Here is a 26,773-nt window from a genome sequence, read left to right on the forward strand (position 1 = left end):
ATGGATGCAATGTTAGGTTACTGAAGCTAATACATGTATTACCAGATCTCCAAGTTTTCAAATTTACTTTGCCTTATTGTCACATTTTTTTTAAAGTGGTTAATAACAAGTAGAGTAACAGATGACTTTTCAGATTGCTCTACATATTTCATAAATTACTGTTTCGTGACTGTTTTATGAACCAATCAATATCATTTTAGATTAAATTCTTAAAGACACCATGCTGTATTTCACATATGAGAGGTTTTCCCACAAGAGAAAATTAATGTTTTCTTAAGACTGTGAATATGTTTTGCCACATAGCTCAAAATTGAATGTGGTATGAGGTGAAGATGCCATTGCTCCTGGGTGTGAACTAACAGATGGTGTTTCATATGGCCTATTTGTTAAAATGCCTTTCCACATACTTCAAAGGGAAAGACTTTTCCTGAGTGTGAACTGTCGAATGCTTTTTAAGATTACCTGCCTGTGAAAATGCCTTGCCACATATTTCACAGACGAATGGCTTCTCTTGGGTGTGAACTAGCAGATGTTGTTTCAAATTACATGACTGTGAAAATGCTTTCCCACATAATTCACAAGTGAAGGATTTTTCACTGGTGTGTATTAATAAATGCCTTTTAAGTTTACTTAAAACTGAAAATGCCTTGCCACACATTTCACAATTGAAGGGTTTCTCATTGGTGTGTATTAATAAATGCATTTTAAGACTATGTAAATATGAATATGCCTTGCCACAAGTTTCACAAATGAATGATTTTCTCTTGGTGTGGGCTAATAGATGTACTTTCAATGTACCTGACTGTGAAAATGCCTTGCCACATATTTCACAAATGAATGATTCTCCCTTAGAGTGAACTAAGAGATGTGATTTCAAATGACATGACCGTGAAAATGGCTTGCCACATATTTCACAGATGAATCGCTTCTCCCGGGTATGAACTAATAGATGAGAATTCAATTGACCTGACACAGAAAATGCCTTGCCACATACTTCACAAGAGAATGGTTTTTCCTCTGTGTGAACTAACAGATGAGTTTTCAATATTTGTGACCTTGAAAATGCCTTACCACATATATCACAAGAGAATGGTTTTTCCTGTGTGTGAATTAACAGATGACGTTTCAATATATGTGACTGCGAAAATGCCTTACCACATATTTCACAAGAGAATGGTTTTTCTTGTGTGTGAACGGTCTGATGTGCTTTCAAATGACCTGACTGTGAAAATGCCTTACCACATATTTCACAAGCAAAGGCTTTCTCATGAATTAGTAAGTGCTGTTTCAGATAAAACATGTGGGAAAATGACTTGCCACATATTTCACAAGGAAAAATTTCTTTCTTGTCTATGAATTGATAAATGTCTTCTTAGGTATTTTGATCTTGAATATGATTTGCAACATATTTCACAAACAAATGGTTTTTCCTCTTTGTGAATATAAAGATGATGTGTTAAAGCACCTGAGCTTGTAAATGCCTTATCACAAAATCCACAAGAAAAGGATTTCTTCATAGTTTCAACTGCAAAGTTTACTTCTGGCTGACTTGGATTCATCTCAACCTGAATTTCACCTTTGATGTGCATCTGGATACTCTGAATTTCATCTCCTTTTATACAATTAATTTTGGGGAATGGGTTTCTGTGATTCTGTTTTTCATTTTCTTTCAGGATACTGAAGTTTTGCTCGCTTTTAAACTGAGATATTGAATTTTCCTGGCTTTCTGTCATTTTAAGTTCTTGGAAAACATTTTTCTCGCCACTTTCATTTGATGCCATCTTTAGACTGTAGAGCTATGATGAAATTAACAGTTACTGTTGATATAACTTTATACACATCCTCTGCTATCTTAACTGTTAACTGGATATCTAATTTAATTTCCTTGTTGAACCTGAAAAAAAAAAAAAAAAAAAGTTAAGAATATATGAAGACACAAGAATGTACAACAACTCATATAATGAAAACAACTTTTCACCTTAGTTTCACTATCAAATGTGAAACCAAGGAGCTGCACTATATTTGCTAGTTTACATTTATATATTCAAACAATTTTCATACTGTAACAGAGCGAGAAACAATAGAACACTTGTTTAATGGCGCATATGCAATATGAATAACTCCTCCAAACAGAAAAATGGCCAATGGATGAGCCTACAGTAGAAGAAGTGAAAGCAGCCATACAATCCCTGAAGAATGGCAGGGCACCAGGAGTGGACCAAGTCACCACAGAAGCGATCAAAGCCGGGGGAGATGTACTGCTTCGCCGACTACACTCACTCCTCAAAACCATCTGGTGCACTGAACAAATTCCGTTAACATGGAGGAAAGCCATTATCGTACCGATCCACAAGAAAGGTGATAACCGGGACTGCAAGAACTACCATGGCATCAGCCTCCTTTCCATCATCGGAAAGGTCTTTATGAAGATCATCCAGTCAAGACTGCAAAAACATCGCGAGCAAACCAGTCGAGAAGAACAGGCAGGATTTAGACCTGGGCGAGGATGCTGTGATCAAATCTTTGCCATTCGTCAGCTGATGGAGGAGAGGATCCGGTGTGGACAGCGAACCGTCATTGTTTTCATTGACTTTAAGTCTGCTTTCGACTGTGTCCACCGGCCAGCCTTATGGAAACTACTAGAGGTTGAACATGTACCTCGAAAAGTCATCACACTCCTCCAAACTGCATACAACGGTTTAACCAGCCAGGTGCGCATCCAGAACGATTTATCTGAGGAATTTACCATCCAAACTGGAGTCCGCCAAGGGGATGTAGCCTCCCCGTTGCTTTTCAACATCGTGGTCGACGCCATTATGAGGCAAGCATTCAGAAACAGACAGGGCATACAATATGACAAGGATCACTATGTGACTGACCTGATGTTTGCTGATGATAGTGCTATCCTTGCCGGTAACGACGCTGAAGCCACGGACATCCTCTACGACATTGCCCGCATTGCCTGGCCATACGGTTTGAAGATCAATGCTGGTAAGACAAAGGCCCTGACAACAGATGGGTCGCAAGCCACCATCTATCTCGAAGGCGTCCAGATCGAGCAAGTGCAGGACTTTAAATACCTTGGGTCGCTGGTCCAGGAGAAGAAAGTTGCATCCACCATGGAAATCCACAGCAGAATTGGACAGGCGGCCACTGCGTTCGCCTCGCTCAAATGGTGTCTGTGGAAGAGGACCAACATTTCCACAAAGACTAAAATCCGACTCTTCCGGACTTTGATTCTGCCCATTCTTCTTTACGGATCGGAAACATGGATTTGTCTCAAATTAGATTTGAACAAACTTGAGGTATTCCAAATGCGATGCCTGCGGCAGATCTTGGGCATCTCTCTTCGCGACCGCATCACTAATGATACCATCCGTGCCAGATGCCAACAGCAACCAACCATTGCTGACCAAATCCAGAAGCAAAGGCTCAGATGGTTTGGCCACGTATGTAGAATGGGCACGAACAGAATACCATCCACACTCCTTTGGAGACAACGACCCACCCAATGGCGCATCCAACGGACTGCGCCTAGGAAAACGTGGGCCAAGCAAGTGGAAGATGACTTGAAGAGCCGACGTCTCGACCTTAACCAGGCCAGGACTGAAGCCATGGATCGTAAGGTATGGAAGAACATCACAGAGCAAGTCCGAAACCCTGCGGCACCTACAGCAGCATACTGGTTGCGTGGCCAACCGCCTCCCCCAGCTGCCAGCTAAGGACCAAAGAAGAAGAAGAAGAAGGTATATGAAAACCTCTCCCAATGTAGTGAATGATGAAAATAAGGCAGGTAATCTAGGAAGAGGTTTTAATAGTGTATAGGTACACTGACTTATCAGAAACAAGCATAATAAGTTGTGGCAAGGAGCTTAGAAAGAATTTCAAAGTGGCTTAATCATAAGATGCCATATCAGAAATCTCTTTATGCATTTCCAGTATTCAACATGTTCACTACATCAACACATATTAGTATATAATGGCATAGCATCCAACGTGCAGTAACACAAATCATTGTTAAGCAGTAAAAATATAAGTGGTGTGTATGTAAGTGGTGTTATTGTTAAGTTATTGTTAACAAATCATTGTTAAGCAGTAAAAATATAAGTGGTGTGTATGTAACAGCACACAAAATTAACTGCTTGATTCTCTTGGCACTCTGATTGAACGCTGAACTATTAGCATCAACAATTTGTTTTTGTTCATAGCTTGGTACACATTTTTAATATTTTTTGGCTGGTGTTAAGGTTCATTTATGTACATAGAATAAACTTTCAATACAGTTTTGAGATGTCTTCTGATTAGTGTTCACTTTTAACTATGAATTTCAGACTTTTACTTTTTTAGGGTTATTTACAAATCTTTGCAATGTTATCTTCCAACACTGAAAATTATGGCACACTGAATGGGTATTCTCAAATACGGGTGACAGCAAACGTGTTAAACATGCAAAGTCAATAACTAACAATGAAAATGTGATTTCTGGGTAATTTCTTACCCAGACAAAGACAGGTAAGACAAGAAAACTGATGATTAGTAATTATTGGTGCACAAAGGTAGTGTTAAATTGAATGAAACAACATCATTGAAAAATATTATTGTCCAATTCCAGATGACCATGGGAGTATCTACCAATAAATAAAGTCTGTAGGTTAATGCGACTCAACTGCTATTGATAATTCTTGATTTAATTGAGAGTAGGAGTGTGTTATGGGTGTAATGCCTCCGACGAGTACAAAAAAACAACTGTACAGAAATAGTGGGCCAGTAAATCAGATTGTCTTATAATGGGAGATTTTAACTTCCCAGATATAGACTATAAATTGTAGGTCATCATTCACACTAGCAAGAGCTTTTGTGGATTTACTGGATGATTGTTTTCTGCAGAAGCATGTTCAAGAGGGAACCAGAGCAAGTAATACTCGATCTGATTATCAGCAGTGATTATTGATGCATTAAGAACTTACGGATAAAGATCAACTAGGTGGCAGTGATCAGTGTACTGATGTGAATTTACTCAAAGACTACCATCAGGGGTAAAGGGAAAGGTTTTTGCTTTTGTACTACCATCAGGGGTAAAGGGAAAGGTTTTTGCTTTTGTAAAGGTGATTAGTGGTCTCACACAGTTTTTAAATTCTAAAAAGTGGGACCAACTGATGATGTTACCAACAGCAAAATCTAAATGAGATGCATTCAAGGAATTAATCTTGGAAGATACCAGGGTTTTCATACCAACTAAGAAATACTGTTCAATGTTTAGGCTTAATGGATGTCACAAGAACTAATAAGACTTGTGGCAAGGAGGAAAAATGCATGGTATGCATATAAATTATCAGGAGACACAGATGCCTATGGTAGATATCAGAAAGTCAGTAATCAAGTCACAAAAGAGGTTAGGCAAGCAAAGGCAGATTACAAGAAATCTTTGGCCAAATATGCAAAGAAAAACAGTAAAGACTTCTTTACTTATGTAAACTCTAGAAGGAAGGGAATGAATCAGATTGGTCCACTTGTTATAGATGGTTCAATTGTTGATTATTCTGCCCAGCTAGGTGAAAAAACTGAATAAGTATTTTACATCTACATTCACACATGAGGAATTCTGTAGGGAAGTGGAAGCCAGAAGCTTATCAAACTAACAGGGAGTTAAATGATTTTGTAATAACCAAGAGCAAACTGAAGGAGAAATTGTTGAAGCTAAACATTAGAAAGGCACCTGAGGTGGATGGTACCTATCCAGTTATATTAGAGGCAGCAAAGGAAGTAAGCAGGCCCTTAGCCATGATTATGAGGGCATCCTTGGACTCAGGGAGTCCCCGTGCACTGGAGATATGCAAATGTGTCCCCAATTCACAAAGGGGTACAAAAGGTGACACGAGTAATTACATACCTCTTAGTTTATCTTCTTTTCCAGGAAAGATAATGGAGTCACCGGCAGGGTGTCCATAGGTCCCAGTTTATGTGAAACTGTCCCGAAAAATTTTTTCGGGATGCTTAAGTGTCCCGGTTTCTTATCACAAACAATTTTGCAAGCAATTTGAGTTCGGAGAATTGTGTTCAATCATGTCATCAGTTACAGCCTGTTCACCGCCGGTTTGTGGCCACCTCACTATGAACTTTATAATGGTCAAAAAAACAATCCATATAATTGAGGAGGTGGTGTCTATTATTGATTGGCAGGCCTTCATTTCTCGTGTAGGCACATGCAATGTTACGTGTTCAGTTTCATTTCATGCGACTTTCAGTTTAAGTTCAGCGATTTGGATGTTCAGACGTGTGTTTTCTTCCTTTATTTTCAATGTACGTGGCTCGATCAGTTTATCGATAAAAATAAGCGAGTTTTTGTGGAAGTTTTTTAAATTAGTTTTAAGCTGCATAATAAAAAAAAAAAAAAAAAAATGCCTAAACACAAATGTGTTTTCAAAGAGGACTTCCAGAAAGAATGGAGTTTTATAAAAAAAAGGGAAGACACGAAAATGAGGCTGAATGCAGAATGTGCTTATGTTTTATCAACATAAGTCACGGTGGGAGATGTGATATCAAAGATCACGTTAATTTGAAAAAACATGCAATGAAATTTCAAGCAACTGCATTATCATCTAAATTGGAACACTTCTTTGTCAAAGAAAATTCAAATGAACATGATGAGGTAGGCATCGCTGAACTTATGATGGCATACCATTTAATTAAAAAACGAATTTAATTAAAGTCGTCTAGAAGTGCTTGATTGCTCCTCAAGCCTTTTTGGTCAACTTTTTGATGACAAAAATCGCACAAAATTTTTCTAGTGCACAAATTAAAACAATTGCACTATTAAAGAATATACTGGCTCCTTATTCACTTAAATGAAGTTTTAAAAGATATCAGTAGTACTGAATTCTTTGGAATTTCCGTCGATGCAAAGCAACCATAAATCGTAGAAAATATTTCCATTCTTATTGCACTATTTCAACGAGAAAAATGGTATGCAAGTTAAATTTCTTAAGATGAATTTTTTTTACACAATGAGATATCAGAAACTATCGACAACTATATCCTTACTTCTCTGAAGGAAAATAATATCCCCAAAGAAAAGTGTATTGCGTTCGGAGCTGACAATATGAATGTTAATTTTGGAGGATCAACAGAAGAGGCCAATGTAAATTTTCTCAACTCCAAAATTTAGTTAATTCCAATATCAAAGATGTCTGATGTATAGCGTACATATTTCATAATTCTGCTCAATCAGGAGCAAGAAGACTAGCCGTTGACGTGGAATTAGTAGTTATAAAATATTTTCTTACTTTCACGCTTATACTGTTCGAACGGAACGTTTAAAGGAATTTTGTGCTACCGTTGATATAGAGCAGGAGTGGTCTACTTAATTTGTGATGTGATCTACTTTTTTCCTTCAAAACGTGCCGCGATCTACCATCTCAAAAATTACATTGCACAAATCGAGGGATGACTGTATATTTAAAATTCGTCGTGATCGACCGAAACTAAATCCGCGATCGACTCGTTGGCCACCCCTGATAAAGAGTAAAAAATTACTCTCTTACTCTAAAACTTGCTGGTTGTCATTATTTCCTGCCATTGAACGCATTTTAAAAATTTCCGAAGGTTTAAAATTTTTTTTTTTTTAATCAGAGGAAAAGCCTCTTGTTTTTATCAAGAAATTTTTTAATCATCCATTGGGAGAAGCATATTTGTGGACTGCCCAAAGCCTTTTCAGTTTCTTCAATAACCAGATACTAAAAATTTAAAAAACAAACATAACTATTTTAGAGATTAAAATAATTGTTGAAGAAATGATTGAGATGTATATCTCAATAATGATAAAGGAATATCTGATCAATTTCTGCCATTTGAGGCTAGAAAAATTATTCAGTGTGATATAGGAAACCTAAAAGTTCATAAGTTTAAAAACAAAATCAGATTTTTATTCAATGGCAAAAATTATTTAGAAAATTAGTCGAAACCCCTAGAACGATTCCAGTTCTTAAACTGGATGCTAATGAAAAACATTCCGAAATTCTCTGGCATAGCAAATTCTCTGGAATCATTTGAAAAAATTGAAATAAAGTTTGATGAAAATTTATTATATGATCAGTTTAGAGTTTTAAAAAAATTGCCATAAACGAAATCGAAAATAATAAAGAATGGAATACATTGAGTTGTTGAAAAATGGACATTACTTAAAAAAAAATAGAATACCTTGAACAAAAGAGCGAGTTTATTAGATTATGTTCATATTTATTTGCAATTCCGGGTCACAACGCCAGCTGCGAGCGAATATTTTCTTTAATGGAAATACAATGGACTGATGAGCGTAATAGGTTAGACCTAAGTACAGTTAATGCAATTATTACCTGTGTTTTTAATGAGCGACTTAAACTGCACAGATTTTAAGAATAAAATTAAAAATAACAAAGATCTGTTAAATGCCGTGAAGAGTTCTGCTAAATATATTAATAAAAAATAGTTTTCATATTTATTGCATAAATTTTGTTGTTCAAATTTAAGAACTGTATTCTGTTTTTGTTAATTCTACATTTTGAAAATAAAGATGGGTGGGAAAAAAAGTCTTTTATTAAAACAAAATTTCACACATTTTTGTTATGGGGGAATTTTCCTCCCCCCCCATAAGATAAATAAATAAATAAATAAATAAATAAATTCTTTATTGCTAATAAGTACAGGACATGTACTAGAGACAATAATACTCAACACGGCGACATGGCCAGGAGTTTTACATTATAAATGAAATTAATTGGCAAAAAGGAAAAAAAATTACCGTTACATGGAAATTAAGAGTTACAAACATGTAAATTATGAGTTACAAACATGTAAATTATAATAATGAAAAATGAGGACTAAACGTCATATGGAGGAAATTATCCCAGTTCCACAGATGGAATCCACTCGAGGAGCATGTGACGGTATTTGTAGTCGGTAGCTAATTTCTGAAGGTCGACTCCAAGACGGAGCAGTGCCTGAATTTTGGGGAGTGCCTGGGCAAGTAGGAACCGACTACACAGTTTCAACCAGTTGTATTTGAGGATTAGTGTGGGCTCTGACCTCAAGGATGGCGTAGGATTGTGCCACTGACAGAAATCCCAGATGTTTGGGGCGTTTATTACTCCTGTGTACATTTTTACTGAAGTCATTAAACGCCTGCTGTCAATTAACCTCGGGATCCTGGGTACATTTAGCTGCTCAGCCATGTCAGTTGTTCTCAATTGAGGGGGTCGGCAATGTTTATTTGTGGCCCATTTCAGGGTCCAGTATTCACACGAGAACACCGGTTTTTGAAGTGAAGGCGACGCAGATGCCTAAATTTCAGCAGCGTATAAAATAGCCGGATAAACAGTGGCTTGAAGATATCTGGTAGTGGTTGCGGCATCATTGGAATGAAGTAGGTGTTGTTTCGCTCTCCAGCGTAAGGTGTTAAATCGCTTCCGGAGGTATTCTGTGTGGACATTAAATTTCAGCTTCGGATCAAAATAGACACCGAGATCCTTATGGCAGGTAACTACTGGGATGGGAGTACCTAAAACTGAAGGTTGAATTATTGTTGGTTGCTGTTTTAATGAGTAAGTCATTATTGCAGATTTTGACGGGTTAAGGTTTAATCCAAACATCTTCAAGTAAGTTGAAAGAGTGGTCAAGTTCTCTGTGATGGAAGACGTAATTTCCATTGGGTTTGCAGACGGTGGGATTAAGGTAAGAAACTTTATATCATCGGCATATATTAGAGCATCATCACGATGACTCATGAAAGGAATCAGAATCGCTGAGAAGAGAAGGCCAGACAGGACACCACCTTGAGGGACTCCTGCATTAATTTTTCTTGTGAAGTGGGTTTTCTTCAAAGTGAGGTGGACACTTCTATTCTTCAATAAGGCGGTGAGGAAAGCTAGTAGGTCTCCATTAATCCTGAAGAAGAATTGCAGGAGTCTGAGAAGGGCTGTGACGTCTAGGCTGTCAAAAGCAGCTTCAATGTCAGCGTATACTATAGCTAATTCAGATTTAGTTTCGAAGGCTTGAAGAATTGATGTCTGTGCGGCCATGAGGTTTGCTATGGTGGATCTATTTTCAACTGCGAAATGGAACTGTTTCAGCTTCTGTGGCATCAACTGTTTGTTTAATGCCGGAAGGAGTGCCTTTTCTAGAAGTTTGAGGAGGGTGGAAGAAGTTGAGATTGGTCTGAAATCTTTTAGGCTTGTTGGTGCTTTGACCTTAGGCAGTGGCCTCACAGAGTATTCATTCCACTGAGCAGGGAAAACTCGTGTGGAAAGAATAGAGTTGTAGATTGAGAGTAATGCATCTAGAATATAGGGGCTAAGGCATTTAATTATGAAATGAGGTATCTTATCACGGCCTGCGGTACTAGATGGTCGCAGGGAGTTAATAGCATATATCAGTTGCTGTCTTGTGATGGAAATTATGGAAAGGTCATCAGTAGGAGCAAATTGGGAGTTTGGGAGAGGAATTTCAGCAGAGGCGGAATTGGTATTGAATCTTGAAATGTAGTCCATCCAGTTTATCTAGATCAAGATTTGAATTAATGCGACTGTGTCTTGATGAGTATGGCGCTTTTCCTTTAGACAAGGTAGCATCAGTGTATCTCTTTAATGCTGATGCCTTGAGTCTGTTGAACATAGCTCTTGCTCTGGAGTATAGGATTCGATCTTGAGTTGTGCTAGAGATTTTCCACTGCCTGTGAAGATACTGTTTGTTGTGGAAACTGCACGCTAGATCTTTGGTCCACCAAGCTCTAGTTCTTGGAGAAATGTGTACGGTTTTAGCTGACGCATAGAGGGTGACTGTATTTATCCATCTAGTGATTAGATCAACTGCGAGGATTGGGTCACATCCATCAAGCACATAAGTGTCCCGGTTTTGTGTTCTTCCAAAATGGACACCCTAGTCACTGTTAAAGACATATTGCAGGATCGTCTAGACAAGACTAGTTCAGACACAGCACGGGTTTTGTAAAGGGGAAGTCCTGTCTGACCAATATCGTTGCATACTACAATGTGGTCACAAAGGAACTGGAGGCAAAAAAGTAATTTAATATCATATCGCTCACTGGCTTCAATAGTGGCACAACTCAAAATTGTTAATTTTTGAGTTAATACAACTAATGAGATTGGGATAGTAGACTAACATTTATGCAATAGCAGTAAAAAGCTAGTTCAATATTTCTTCGCTAGCACAGGTGTCGTTATGCGATTTTTTTTTTGTTTTAATTGCATCGAGAAGCATCAACAGTGGCACTTCTTCATGTGTCCCCAAACTTGGAAGTGAATGGAGCATGATCAGTATGCAACAGTGATCCTTTTTGAGTTGTGCCAGAATTGGAGTGTAATGCAACCTTCTTATTTATAATATCAGCTGGCATTATTTTAGTTGAGCCACTATTGTAATCAAAATTTATTATAACAACTGATTTGTATGCTGTGGCAAACTTTCGAATCAAAACCATTACACACAAATTTCGTGTTGTGGATCATATGCAAAACGAGGGCAACTGTGCACACATTAATATAAAAAAAAATATTAGTATAATAAGAGGAGTTTACCTCAATATAGTGCGTAGAACACTTCCATATGATACCCTCCAGAAATTAAAACGGAAAAAACAAAAAAAAACCGACAACTTACCGGTACATTAGAGTAAAATATAAATAATTAAATAATCAATTTAACACAATTAAAATCAATTTAAAACAATTAAAAATCAAATTAACGCAATTAAAAGAATCTAACGAAAATATTCAAAACGATTTTTCTTCCTTATTTTCGTTAGTAAGGAAGGAAAATCGTTTTGAATATTTTCATTAGATTGTTTTAATTGCGTTAATTTGATTTTTAACTGTTTATATTTTACTCTAATGTACCGGTAAGTTATCGATTTTTTCGTATTTTCCGTTTTAATTTCTGGAGGGTATAATACGGAAGTGTTCTACGCACTATATTGAGGTAAACTCCTCTTATTATTATACTAATATTATCAACATAGAACATAGAGTAGTACAACTCTGACTCATACTATAAAAAAATATTAAAAGATCGCTAAAGTCTGGTCCTGTATTAGTCCCATCACAATACGTTACATTAGCTAGAACTGCCAGAAGGACAAGAAACCCTTTCAAGGGTTTCTTGCCCCTTTTGTTGCCAGAAGGACAAGAAACCCTTTCAAGGGTTTCTTGTCCTTCTGGCAGTTCAAGCTAATCAAGTTTGGACCCAGAGATAAGACATTACAATTTTTATGACCTGAAAGATTTGGCCCGAAAACTTCTATGAAGTTTAATGAAGTGGAGTTCAACTTCAATGACATAGCTATCTTTAAAGTAGAAAAGCAACATAAAGACTTTCTTTTATAAAGCATCATACAAACAGGGCGATTATAAACCATTTAATGTGAAAGCTAGTAAAACAAGAAACCTTTGGAGTCATTTGTAGATTTCGAATTGAAAAAGCCTACAAGTGTTCGAATCCGATTTCGAAAAAGAACAGTGACCTCTAATGTTTGTTGGACAATAACACAATTCCCAAATGCCATGCCGATTTTTATAACAGTCTAAAAGCTAATTGTGGAAGAATTAAATTTTTCTAAGAATGACAATTCTTCCAAATTTTTGCTTGTTTGTACACCAATAATTTCGTACTAACTTCTTTTTCTAATTTATGCTTTACTGCAATTATGTTCTCAAAGATTAAAATGTAGTTCATACATGTTCCGGAGTTTGTGAATATAAATAAAGTTCTTGTTTAATGGGGTTTTTTTTTTTTTTTTTTGTTCTTCATCCTAATTACCTTTGATCTTTAGGTGAATCGAGTGACAAATTGAGTGTTTGTTGGTGCAATAGTGGCACAACTCAAAAGAGGGGTTAAATTTATGAAATTCTGGCCACTCATAAGGGAATGTTGATCAAGCCAGTCTAATTTTGAGTACCACTGGGCATGATGAGATGAATCACAATATATTTCAACAATCACATAATTTCTTCAATTCAAAAGAAACTAATTTCTAAAGCCAAATTTTTCTCAACGATCATCTAACAATTATGATTTTTGAGTTATGCCACTATTGCAGTCAGTGAGCAATATACTTGGATTTTAGGAAAGATTCTGATACTGTTGCACAGGGAAGACTACTGTACAAGTTGGAGCAGTATGGCATTAAGGGAAAGTTGCTGCTATGCATAAAGGGATAGTTGAAGGGAGAAGACAAAGTGGTAATCAATGGACACTGCTTTTCGTGGATTAATGTTATTAGTGAGGGGGGTCCATGTTGGACCCATTGCTGTTTTCTGTATTTATTAATGATATTGATGAAGGTATATCAGGCTTAATGTCTAAGTTTGCAGATGATACGAAGGTTGTAGGGTTGTTAATGACCACAAGGAAGGCATGCTACTGCAACGGAATCTGGAAAAGTTCAGCAGATGGGCTGAGGTGGCAACTGATGTTTAACATTGATAAATGCAAACTGTTGCATACGGGTAGAAGTAACCCCAGAGTAATGTATCAACTGAGTGGTACTATGCAGTGAGATATGAAGTTTTCTGAGCAGTGCAAACAGGCGGCAAGAGTAGCTCATGAGGTCTTGTCAATGATATATAGGAATTTTGCTAGCAGGGATAAGGAGGTAATTATCCCTTTGTGTAAGGTAATGGTCAGGCCACACTTCGAGTACTGCATACAGGTCTGGAGGCCTCACTTTAGGAAATGATGATGAGCTGCTGGAACAAGTATAGAGAAGGGCAAAGAGATTAGTGAGTGGAACAAAGGATTGCTGTTACCAAGAAAGATTTAAGTTAGTATTAGTATTAGTAATGGCCGCATGGTGCAAGAAAGCCTGTGGCTTATGCTGCACCAGCCAAAAAAAAAAAAAAAAAAAAAATCCGAACAAAACAATGATAAAAACAAAAACATAAATAAATAAATAAAATAAATAACTAAATAATAATAATTAATAAATAAAAAAAATAAAATAAAAAATAAATAAAAAGGAAATTAAACCTATCATCCTATGCGCTTCCCTTACCCGAAAGTACTATCCAGATGACCTTTGAATTTCCCCAAACTGTCGGCCTCTACCACCCATGAAGGCAACTTATTCCAGTAATTTATAACTCGCTGGCTAAAATAAAACTTCCTGCAGTCCAATCTAAACATTTCCCCCCGTAACTTGAATTTATGTCCCCTAGTTCTAGCATCATTTATAATCTTGAAAATTTTGTCCTCATTCATTTTACTGATGCCTCTCAGAGCCTTAAACACCTCAATCAAATCTCCTCTAAGGTATCTAGTTTCCAAACTCTGCAACCCACATATTCGAAGTCTTTCTTCATAAGGACGCCCTTTTGCCGATCTCACCAGGCAAGTTACCCTTCTTTGCACCCTTTCAAGAAGCTCGATGTCTTTCTTTAGGTGCGGTCTCCATACTTGAACACAGTATTCCAAGTGTGGTCTAACATAAGACTTATATAATGGGATTATCACGTCCCTATCTCTACTTGCAAAAGTTCGATAGATCATCGATAGGACACCATGGGCCTTCCTTGCAACCTGTTTACAATGCTCAGAGAATTTCATGTCTGACCGTATCGTAACACCCAAGTGCCTTTCCTCCAGTACTGGGTTTAGTTGAACTCCACCAAGTGAATAAGTTTTTTTGGGATTACTGTTTCCCAGGTGTAATACCTTACACTTTGTTGGATTAAAGCACAGCTGCCATTTTTCTTACCATTCCTGAAGTCTATCTAGATCTCTCTGAAGAAGCTCAGCTTGACAGTGATCATTAACTACTCTACCAATTTTAACATCATCTGCAAATTTAGACATCACGCCCTCTATCCCTTCATCAATGTCGTTTATGAAAATTAAAAACAACAGTGGTCCTAATACTGACCCTTGGGGAACCCCACTTCTTACATCAACCCAATCTGAGGAATAGCCATTTATCACAACCCTCTGCCTCCTGCCCTGAAGCCATCCTTCTATCCATCTAAGGATTTTCCCAGTGATTCCAACCTGTTCCAGCTTATAAAGCAACCGCTCATGTGGGACTGAGTCAAAAGCTTTGCTGAAATCTAAATAAACAAATGTTGAAATTATTCCCTAAATCCAGCTCGTGAGTGACCCTTTCGAAATAGCGAACCAGATTTGTTAAACATGATTTTCCCTTTACAAAACCATGCTGAGTATCCTTGAGAATTTCAATTCGATCCAAATGATCCTGAATTCCACCCTTGATCATTGCCTCCATGATTTTCCCTACTACTGAAGTCAGACTGACAGGTCGATAATTTCCAACTTCATTTTTAGAGCCACCCTTATGTATGGGAGATACATTTGCACTTTTCCAATCCAAGGGAATCTCCCCAGAGTCTAGTGATACTCGCATAAATAGCCTCAATGGTTCAATGCACTCGCTTGCCACCTCTCTTAAGATTATAGGGTATATTCCATCAACTCCAGGAGCCTTACTGGGCTGTAGGCTCGAAAGTTTTTTCATTAAATAATCTTGCAAAATTTCAATTTCATTAATTACATATTTTTTAACTTCGCTCCCACAATTTCCCATTGCCACAAAAGGCTTTTCATTTGTAAATATCGATGCAAAATAACTGTTGAGTTCATCTGCAACGGCAGCTGGTGTATTTATTACTATCCCCTTTCCCTTACGTAAAGGTCTGATCTGGTTTGTCCTGCTCTTCTTGGCATTTATATATGTGAAGAATTCTTTATCCCCCTCTCTTTGCTCTGTTTGCTAGTGATTTCTCATAAACTGCCTTTGCCTGTCGAACCTTTTCTGTGGCTCTATTACACATCACCTTGTAGCTGTTATAGGCTTCAGTACTTTTTATTGCTCTGTAACCTTTCCATCCCACCTTTTTCTGCTCAAGTAATGCGGCAACTTCACTATTCATCCAACTTGGAACCCTTCTCGTGGAGTATTTTTTTAATGGTATATACGCATTCAAGGCATCTGTGATTAATGTTTTAAAAGCGTACCACAGTTCAATTGTATTCATTCTCTGTGCGATATCTACCCAGTTAATAGAGGCCATGCAGTACCTTAAGGCATCGTAATTTCCTTTTCTGAAATTAAAACCCATTCCTTTGCCTTTTACTTCTGCTACCTCTCTCGTCATCACCCACTGTAGAACTCCGTGATCACTTCCTGCTACTGGTTCCTCTACTGTCAGACCTGTTATGTCATCTGATTCATGTGTGATAATGAGGTCTAGGATATTCTTTTCTCTAGTACTTTCCCTGACATGCTGATACAAATAACAGTCATCTAGTTGATTTAAAAATTTTGTTCCCCATGTCGTTTCCTTCCCATTTACTCCAATCAATTAGAGGCAAATTGAAATCACCCATAATAAGGCATTGACGCTTACTTGCCCATTCCATTTGCATATAGAGGCTTTTGTCATAATCTTCACAATCACCTGGTCTGTAGATTACTCCTAAGTACTCCAAATTGCAGAGTCTGGAGACTAGGCACCTGTGTGGTGATCTGAATGAGGTGTACAAGGCCTTGAATGGTTGGAGCAAGTTCATCAATGCTGATGGGATTCTACCTCTTGCTCAGATTCCACACCTGAGAAGGCATAAATTCAAATTGAGGAAAGACAGTTGTAGAATAAATGTGTGGAAATTTGCCTTCAGCCAGCAGGTGGTTGATTGCTGTAACAAACTTCCATCTCTTGTGGAAGTTGATGACTTAAATAAGTCCAAGACTGAACTAACCAAACTTTTGGAGTGAATGGATGGGTGAAACGAGAATGTTTTTTTGGCTGATGCTATATAAGGTAGATTTCTTGCATCATATGCCTCTACTAATGCTCACATAACAGTAGTACACTGATATGAGTAGAGGTCATAAGATGAAAGGAAACTACAGAGTTCTGCTATCAGCCAAAAATGCCCTCTGTGGCAGACTAGCATGATATCACCATCTGCAACTCGCTTGGATTACATTTCTGTTGACAAATAGAGGAATTTCTAAAGTCTGCTTCATTTAAGGCTGTAGTTAGCTGAATGAATGCCAGCACCAGTTAGCATCCTTTTACTCATGGGGAAAACCTACATCTCTTGTAAAGGATGTAGGTTTTCCTCATGAGTTATTCTGGGTTTTTCAGAATGCATATGTAAATCAATAAATGAACACACATTACACTTCTAGAAGCATAATTACAGTTAAGAGTGCATGCTTGGGAGTAGTTTATTACTGGCCAAAAAAAAAAACCTTTCTGTATAATTTGTATCCATTTTAATTATGTCCTTTCAACTGCCAGGAGGTATTTATCCATCTGTCCCTTAACACTTTTCTCCCCCCCTTTTTTTATGAGAACCTCAATACAGAAGATACTAGAATAGCACTATCATCTGGGAGTTGATCAGAGGATGAAAGAAGATAATTGTTGAGAGAGAGAGAGAGAGAGAGAGAGAGAGAGAGAGAGAGAGAGAGAGAGAGAGAGAGAGAGAGAGAGAGAGAGAGAGAATTATAGGGGCAAATTCAGAAGAATAATACCTGTGGAAGTATCTATAGAAAAGGCACGTGAAAGAGAGCATCTATGGGCCAGAGAGTGGAGTAAATCTGGTTTGAAAGTTAGTACCATCGGTTCTAATGCCAATTGCATTTTAAGAAACTCAAAGAAAAGGCTCTGTTACTGTTGGATCACTGCTCATCTCATCCTTCAGTTCATGTGCTGAAATCAAAAGATAGCAAGATCAGAGTCATATTTCTTTTCTTTTTTTTTTTTTTTTGTTAGTTGGCGCATCAGCTTCTGTGGCCATTATGCACCTTCCAAAGTTTTTGCATTTTACTGTGATCCGAGGCGGGATTCGAACCCGCGACCTTTGGGTTGTCAGGCAAGCACTTTACCCACCTGGCTAGCCCGGTCAGCAGTCTTATTTCTGCCAAGGCACACAGCTGCGCTAATTCAGCCCATGTATCAGGGCATTATTTGAGCCTTCAACGCTTTCTATCAAGGTGAGCTACTTGCTGGTATTGTAAACTCGGGACGTCAAGTTTTTCTGACTTTCGCAGTTTACAATTTTAGTGTCTTTCACTGTTAAGTTCAGAATTTCTGAAAACATGAGAAATTCTGTAGGGAAGTGGAGGCCAGAAGCTTATCAAACTAACAGGGAGTTAAATGATTTTGTAATAACTGAGAGCAAAATGGAGGAGAAATTGAAGTTAAACAGAGAAAAGGTACCTGGGGTGGACTGGATCTATCCAGTTATATTAAAAGGATGCAGCAAATAGGGCTCACAATACCGGTCAAAATCTTAATACCGGTATTTCGGTATTTTTAATTTATGAAACCGGTATTACAAGAAAAATATTTTTCACGATAAAATTTGATGACAATTAGGTGCAATAAAGTAAGGAAAAAAATAAGTAATTACTCGAATTCACGTTTTAAATCAAACTTTTATTAAAATAAATATTCTAGCAAAAATTATTAAACGTGCAGTTATTCTAACAATAAGCATCCACACTACTTGTCCGATTAAAGTGAGCTCTTAAGAAACTCAATAATGTTATCGTTTAAACTCGATCTAATTTTGGTACTTATTTAATTAGCGCAAGAAAATGTCCTTTTGCATTCTGTGCTGGTTGGTGCTTTGTACTGAGATAGTCATAGACAAGTTGCAGTTTACCCTCCCCTTATTCCCTCATCTTCAAAAAATCTTATTTCCTTTTTATCAAAAATAAAAAGTATTTCCTTTTTGACTTTTTATGGCATTATATCCGTATTAACGAAAGAAAGGGACTAACGGTTAAGCTTGGTGAGGAAACCAGATCTAAGTTGTGGGGAGAGGGGTTATTTTTTTATTAATTAATTTTTATTTCCCTGTTACCTTAGTATCTCCATCAGTGGCCATTATTATGATTTTTATACAGCAGCTACCCTCAAGCACTAAGCCCCACAAGCTACCTAACTGCGTTAAAAAATGAGAATTTACAAGAGCTAAGGGATATCCTCCCCCACACGAGAGAGAGAGAGAGAGAGAGAGAGAGAGAGAGAGAGAGAGAGAGAGAGAGAGAGAGAGAGAGTGTGTGTGTGTGTGTGTGTTATATGTGAGCTATCAAGAGCAATAACAAATATAAAACAAGAAGTCATTTATCATACAAATCTACTTACAATAAATAAATGGTGTTCATTTACATCTAATCTATTCATTTATGCCTTGGAGATTGCTTCTGTGTTGCCTGCTGCACAGGAGTGAGCCTTGGCATTGAGCTAGGCAGCTGAGAGCTTGATGGGCCCTCAATTTCTTTGATGGCATCTACCCTACACCTGAAATTGTCATAGACACCCATCAGAACAATGAGTTGGTGCCTAATTTGTTGCACTCTAGGCAATTAGCACACATCCTTTCCCAAAATGTCCACGAACATTTCACATTTTGCACATTTTTTGTGACTGATGCATTGGAGAATCGCCCCTTTCGTTTCTCCCCAAACCAGAGCACTCCTGCTACTCTGTGATTTTTGCTTTGCAGCTATAATCTGGGTCATGATTTCCATTTAATTAACAATGAAATTTAATAAGATTAATAAATTTTTTTCATTGATTGATAATACTATACTAAGCCAACAGATTCCTAATACAGTGGTATTACGCTATCTAGTTTTACGTTATGGCTTACGCTATCAGAGATATACGTTACGCTATTCCATATCAATACTTCAATGCAGTACTGTATTCCAAATATGGTCTTACAATTGCTTTAAACAGTGGGATTATGACCTCTCTATCTCTACAGGATAACGCTCAATAAATTGATAGGACACTGAGCTTTTCTTGATCTAGATTACTTGTAACATTTCTTAAGATTACAAAAGTTTCTTGCTTCGGCTTCTCACTGCAGCAAAATCTTTAATAACATCCTCCGAGTCCATGTGACAAGCAATATCATTCTTGATACATAGAAATGCCAACAACGATAAGCAATCTTGGCTCAGCTGAGCATACACTGTTCTTGATCTGCTTAAGTTTTGTAAATGAGAGCTCTCCTTCAGCATTCGATCCAATTATGGATAGATAAATTCTTAAAGCTATGTGTATGTTTGGGAAACTAGTACAGTAAACCCTCGCTATTTGCGGTATCTGTATTCGCGGTTTCGCGATCGCTGATTTAATATAAAATGAAACCTAAAAAAATGTGAATTTTAAAGGGCCGTGAATATTTTCCGCCATAAAAAAACATGGATGTGGCTAAAATTATCTTTCCCTGTCAAAACAGTGCTCAGTGGGTGTGGGGAGAGGAATGACAAAATCGCGAGTGTGGATGTTCTCGCTAATCCTTGTTCAGTATGTGTTATGCGTTTGTCATGGAAGGTTTCCTCGTTTGCTTTTAATTTATACGCTTATAAATTGAATAAATTTATCAATTTACAAATTGATATGCTTACAAAAGTGATAAATCTACCGTTTTGCAGTGTAAAACAGACTTTTTCGAGTGTGTTAACGGAAGAAAGTGACCTTATTGTGGACAAGTTCTTTCTAACCCGTACAAAAATATGGCTACGAATAACAAGGGAAATGTGAAAAGATCAAAGAAGGTGATGACATTAGCGAATAAAATTGAGTTATTAGACAAAATTTCTAATGGTGAAAGTGTCTCCTCAGTGGCAAAACATTATAAAATCAATGAGTCAAAGGTACGGTCAATCAAAAAATCAGAAGGAAAAATCCGCCGTAGTGTCCGTGAAAACGCGCTAATTGCTTCAAAAATTTGCTCTGTAACTCGTGATGTTAAAATAGAAAAAATGGAAAAAGCTTTAAATCTGTGGATAGAAGACCGAACTCAAAATAAAATTCCGTTAAGTTCACTCATCATTCGTGAAAAGGCAAAACTCCTTTATCAACACTTTAGTGAAACTGGTGATAGCACTGGCGGGATAAGTTTTTTTGCTAGCAACGGCGCTGGTTTGAAAGATTTGTTTGAAATTTCTAATAAATATTACATTTAATATTAAATTGTTTCTTATTTTCATTTCGATGCCATATGCTTGCATTTCACTATGTGCTGTCTATGTTCATAGTCGTATTATGAAGGTACATATAATACATACATAGACAAAATTTTAGACTAGTTTTTCTTATATATTTCATACTTTGGAACGGAACCCCTTTATTACTATGGGAGCCATAACTCAGTATTCGCGTTTTCAGTATTCGCGGCATTTCTCAGGAACGTAACCCCCGCGAATAGCGGGGGTTTACTGTAATCAGTTTATCTTTTATTTGTGCCGAAAACAACAGGAATTCATCAACAATGTCTATTTCTAAATCGGACTAGTAGGTTTTGACTAATGCTGTGGCTTTGGATTGAATTTCTTCTTTCGACATAAGATTTATCTACAAGAAAACTGAAGGTAGCATGAAATGTACTGTATGTAGCATGTAGTTTTATCATTTATGTGACTAGTACATCTGTAATACGTTAAACTTGAAATGTTCTGCTGGTACCAATTCCTCTGGTGTTTCATCAAATGGTTTCTTCCCTTTCTGCTTTTGGTCTTCATATTGTCTGTAATCAGAATTTGGAATGAATATTTTTGCCATTTTTTCAAAATCATCATATTTGTCTTCATCTCAAACATCAATCAAATAACCCAGAAGAGCATCATATAATTTCACAATTATGCATAACTAATTCCAAGTTCTTGAATTGCTTTATTCACTGTTTTTTAGAAGATCTTCCCAAATTATAGCCATTAATGCTATTTCTAACCTGTTCAGAGTATTTATCAAAGCTTTTGCTTCATGAACCACTATCGGTTTTTGTTCTTCACATTCAGAGATATCAACGAGTTCTGCATGAATTTTACTGTAATTTTTTTTTAAAAATGATCTTGCAACATCGTAACGTGATGACCATCTTGTGTCTGATAGATTTTTGACCAAGATCGTATTCTGCATCTTACTCAATTTAGACCATCTTTACGGTGAGGCTGCAAAGAATGTGTGGAGTGACTGTAAAACGCAGAAAAAATTAACTGCAGCCAAACAGCTTTTTGCGGATGTGGTCCCTACTAAATTAAGACTGTGTGAAGCACGTGGAACCCATACTGCTAGTTTGTTGACTTCATTGAATCTGGCTTGGACTCCAGAATACATCCCACTCATATTAGCAGCATTGTCATATAACAGATCTGCAATTTGCTATATCTATTCCATGTTTATCAAGAACAGATGCTACCGTGTCAAAAAGATATTTTGCATTATGCTTTTCAACGGGAACAAACATCATGAAACGCTCATCCACTTTGCCACCTTTTGATACATAACGAATAATGACTGACAATTAATCTGTGTGACTTATATCAGGAGTTAAATCTAAGCTTATGCCGTAATATTTGGCTTTTTAATTTCAGATGTGATGTGTACCAACACTTTTGACCCTAATAAATTGATAAATTCTTCCTATGTGGTTGAAGACAGGTACAAAACATTTCCACTTCCTGGATTTCCGTATGCTCTTTTATAAAATGATCAAACTCAGGTTGAAGATCAACACCCAAGTAAGTTGCCGTTAGTAGGATTATTGGGTTGCTCATTATCACCATGAAAAGCTATACCTCTTTCTGCCAAAAATTTTACTACCACAACTACTCTTCTTAAAACTTCAGTCCAGTATTTAATTGCTTTTTTCTTCTTGATTTGCAATTTTGTGTCAATCCGGGTAGACTTTTGGAACTGCAACATATTAGATATAGAAGCGAAATGCTCTTTTGATTTTTCATGCATTGTGATTCTTGCATGTGCATTTTTACAGTCATTGAATTCAGTTTGAAACTGATTACATATCTCATTAAGTCCATCTTTAAATGACACACACACACACATAACAATACACTTTTACAGTAGATTCTGAGAATATTAGCTAGTCTCTTTTAAAGACCTCGCCTTTTCCCTATAAAACAATTATTTTCTTGCATATCTTACTTTTTTGCCAAAATTTTTATATGTTGATTGCACCTAAATTCTGAGACGGCACATTTTGGGCAACATGAATGAGATCAGCATTTATTTTCCATTTAGCTGGATTAGTACTGAAATCTGATTGTGAAACAGTAATAGATGTTTTTTTGGGTACTTGTCATTCACAGGTTCTGATTCATTGTTATTTGCAATTACATCAGTTGTCTATGGAATCTACCTGGTCTGGTTCTAATTCTATATCAACTTGACCTTTATTTGTTCCTTCGTCGGTAGATCCAGAAACCTACGAATGCTATCGCTGAAATCTTGAGATTGAGAAAGAGTAGGCTTATTGCAGGAGTGGTTTGGAACATTTATATACTTCAGCACTGAATTTTTCATTTTACCCAAAGCCTTTTCTTTTTTCATAACCAGATTCGTGTTTTTGCATATATCTGTCAGACATTTTAAATCACATCGAACACAGTTAACACAATAAATTATTCTAGGATCAGAATATGAAAAATTGAAAATGCAGCTCACCAGTCTTCTTTTAAAATTCACACTATTTTCTTAAAATGTCATACCACAAATGTATTCCACTATCTACTACCAATCTCTTTACATATAACTCACATGTACATATTTGTGGGTACAACTGTTTTTAACAGGAGAATGTCCATTAAACTCTAAAACAAGTCAGTTTAACAAGATAAGCATGAGAATACAGTCATACATGTTTATACATGTTCATATGTGCATGCACTGCTCGATTGCTCATACTTGCATTACATCAAAAGATGATTCGCAGTCAGTGTGTTAATACAGTATAATTTATTATAAGAAATATTTACTCCTCTTTCCCCACTTTTCAGAATGAAAAGTGCCTAGGGCCTACAAACATTAAAGTCTGGTTGTGAGGAGGGAATAAAAAAAAAAAAAACACATTGATGGTAATGTTGAACACATGCATGCACGCACAACAGGACACAGATTGATTACATTACCGGCAAGCAGAGTGGACAGCGTCGAATTAAAAAAAAAAAAAAAAAAGACTTGGAAGTTCTGATCCCTGCAAATAAATGATTCCTGAAATTTAATATCTATCATCTCTTTCTCAAAATGAAAATGAAGAGGAAGGCAGTGTTATATTCAAACTTATTCATTCTTAAGATGAAAAAATGTGATATAAGAATGGAGTTTTAAATTAAATGGTATAGATGTCAAAATATACATAGCACTTCATAGAATTGACTACTAGATCAGAAGAAAAGAGCATTAAAATAGAGATTGCTATAAGCAGAAGTGCTATAATAGGAGAACACTGCATGCACAAATCTTTATTTTTGCATGCAGTGTTAATAGTTTTTATCATAATTTTGAGAAATTAAGATCACTCATCCCTTGGATTGAAACAAATGCTCATGTGGCACCTGGAAGACAACATGAACATCTGGAATTACATATTTTTGTCAGCAGTTAATATTTAGTTAGAGAAATCAAACTCTACAAAAAGAGGTTGACACTTGTTTTTTATGTCTCACAAATGCCATGTGGGAATGGGGGTTGCCTAAAAGAAAGATAGCTTACCTGGCATTTGTTCGATTCCACACATAAATTTAGTCTTGTAATTTATAGTATATGGAAATGAGAGCAGAAAATACACTCTAACCAGTTAGAAAATATTGGTGGCAAAAGTATTACAGGAGGATTTGATTTTCATTTAAAAATTTTAAAAAAATAACAGAAACATTTAAAAATATAACATCTGTCAGATGCCTTACTAGCAGTGAAATGGTAAGAATTTCTCGAGTTTCTGATGTCATTCATACCCGGGCCTATCCAAATAAGTGAGAATTCCATTATTTTGCCACCAAGGAGCAAACAGTTAAGAATCACTGCTCTGGTTAGCCTACTGGATGAAGTAATGAAATCCTTGCATTGTTTTTTATCGTTATAAAATAAAATGAATTTTCAGTTATGAAGTAATCTACAAAATGTGTGCTTTACTTGAAAAATTTCAAGATCACATTCTGTTCAACCAAACCAATGCACGCCATTTTTGGGTCAGAGATTTTGAATGGATGGCCTGGTGGGAATGATGGCTAGTTTTTTTATTAGTTGTTAAAAATCATCTGGGGTTGTTAACCAAGCTAGCACGGCTGGTAGAATTTACAGTTTTACTCGTCATCTCACAGCAGAATGGGCAGCACAGTTCTAATTCTAATAATCACGGTCCTTCCTCACAATCGGCGAATTAGGCCCAATTTCAAATCTTGTTAATCTTGGGGGACTTTCATTGGCTTTCTTTCATAGCTGTAAAGTTCTCAGACGTGGACAGCAAGGTTTTTTTCTCCGAAAAACTCTGGTTTTTTTGTACAAGAAAACAGCCAAATCGAACAGAGAGCACATTACACTGGGGCAGATGAGTTAGTTCTAGGCTGGCCTGATATGACACTTCACTTTTTTTCTACATCTTAGACTTATTGGAAACAGATTATGGCTCACAGATGGTACTGTTAATAACCACCAACATATGGCACCATGTGGATAAAACTCAGTTCAGTTCTAATCAGTGAATTATTGATCGTTATTAGACAAGTTTTGCATAACTTTTTGTACCAAAAGTGCAGGTTTTCCGTCCAGTGATGTTATTGTTGTTATTTGGTGTTTTAAGAAGCAATATGGTCTTAGTTGCATTAGCAACTAAGGCCATATTGCTCCAGGGATATGCGGTGGTCATTCCCTGACCTTTCTGCATCCTCCGTATTTGGTGGTCACGGGCTTGAACCCCAGTCTAATCAAGAAGCGTGTGCTACGCACTGCTGTTCCTGTCCACCCGGCTACTGAGGCACCCCCATCCAGCAATGAGCAAACCAAATGAAGAATGCATGAAATTGCATACTGCATAGCCTTAGTTACTTTGCCATTAACACACATATAACCAAATTTTATGAAAAATAATGAAAAGAAAGTGCCCGCCTTTTAGCCGTGAGCTAAGTGATTATTATTACTAGCCAGTGGTACCCTAGCCGTGAATTCTTTTTTCCTTTCCCTGGGCTTGGGTGGGCTCCTCAATCGAGAAACATCCAAACTCTTTGCTCCTTCCTACCTCACTCACTGGAGGATGCCTTCTTTCTTCATCCTCCCTTCTTTTCACCTACCTTTCTCTACACTCTCAAACTATCTCCTGCACTCACACTTAAATTTACTTTTTTTTTTTTTTTTTTTTTAGGAGCCACCCTAGAAAGCTTAATAGACTCTGGGGGTTGCCTAGCTAGAGTTCTTTCCGTCTATTACACTGCCTGACCTAACACCACGAAGTTAGTGACAGGCAACGTGCGATCCCACAAGGGACCCCCACGGCTAAACGACCAGAAGAACAACACAACTCAACACTATACTGCACAACCCTACACTTACATATTCTGACCTTTACAGTGAACTGTAGGCAATACAGAATACTACGCGCAGTTGGGGGAAACACCAGTACTGCCAGACAATAAACACAATAAGCAAATATAATTTCAACGTTTTATTATCAAGCAATGGATATTTATTGTCCAGTATCAATATTGTGCAATGGCTTTGCATAACACTGAGTCGCTGAACTTTATGGGCAGTAGATATCCAAGATATCTGCTGGGCAACGTGGCATTTCCAAGACAATTATAAGAAATATTGCTCTAAATGTATTTAGCGTAAAGCTAACAGAAAAACATACTTACCAGATTCAAGTTCGGATCTAATTTCTCATACATAACGACAAATGAAACTGAAAAACAAAACCACATATAAACTTACTACTCTGCGAACAAAACAAC

At 36.9% G+C, this 26,773-nt stretch overlaps 1 protein-coding gene across 1 annotated transcript; it reads right to left on the reverse strand.

The window, feature by feature from the left end:
- On the reverse strand, positions 1 to 26,773 carry LOC150075541 (uncharacterized). The gene is made up of 2 exons (XM_090388327.1): positions 26,678 to 26,773; positions 1 to 1,894 (listed from the first exon to the last, which is right to left on the reverse strand). The coding sequence occupies exon 2, from the start codon at positions 1,298 to 1,300 to the stop codon at positions 380 to 382; it is 921 nt and encodes a 306-aa protein (XP_090244453.1). The 5' UTR covers positions 1,301 to 1,894; positions 26,678 to 26,773; the 3' UTR covers positions 1 to 379.

The sequence above is a fragment of the Mastigoproctus giganteus genome, chromosome 14 (genome assembly GCF_048544385.1).
Source record: "Mastigoproctus giganteus isolate SK-2022 chromosome 14, ASM4854438v1, whole genome shotgun sequence".
Taxonomy (NCBI): domain Eukaryota; kingdom Metazoa; phylum Arthropoda; class Arachnida; order Uropygi; family Thelyphonidae; genus Mastigoproctus; species Mastigoproctus giganteus.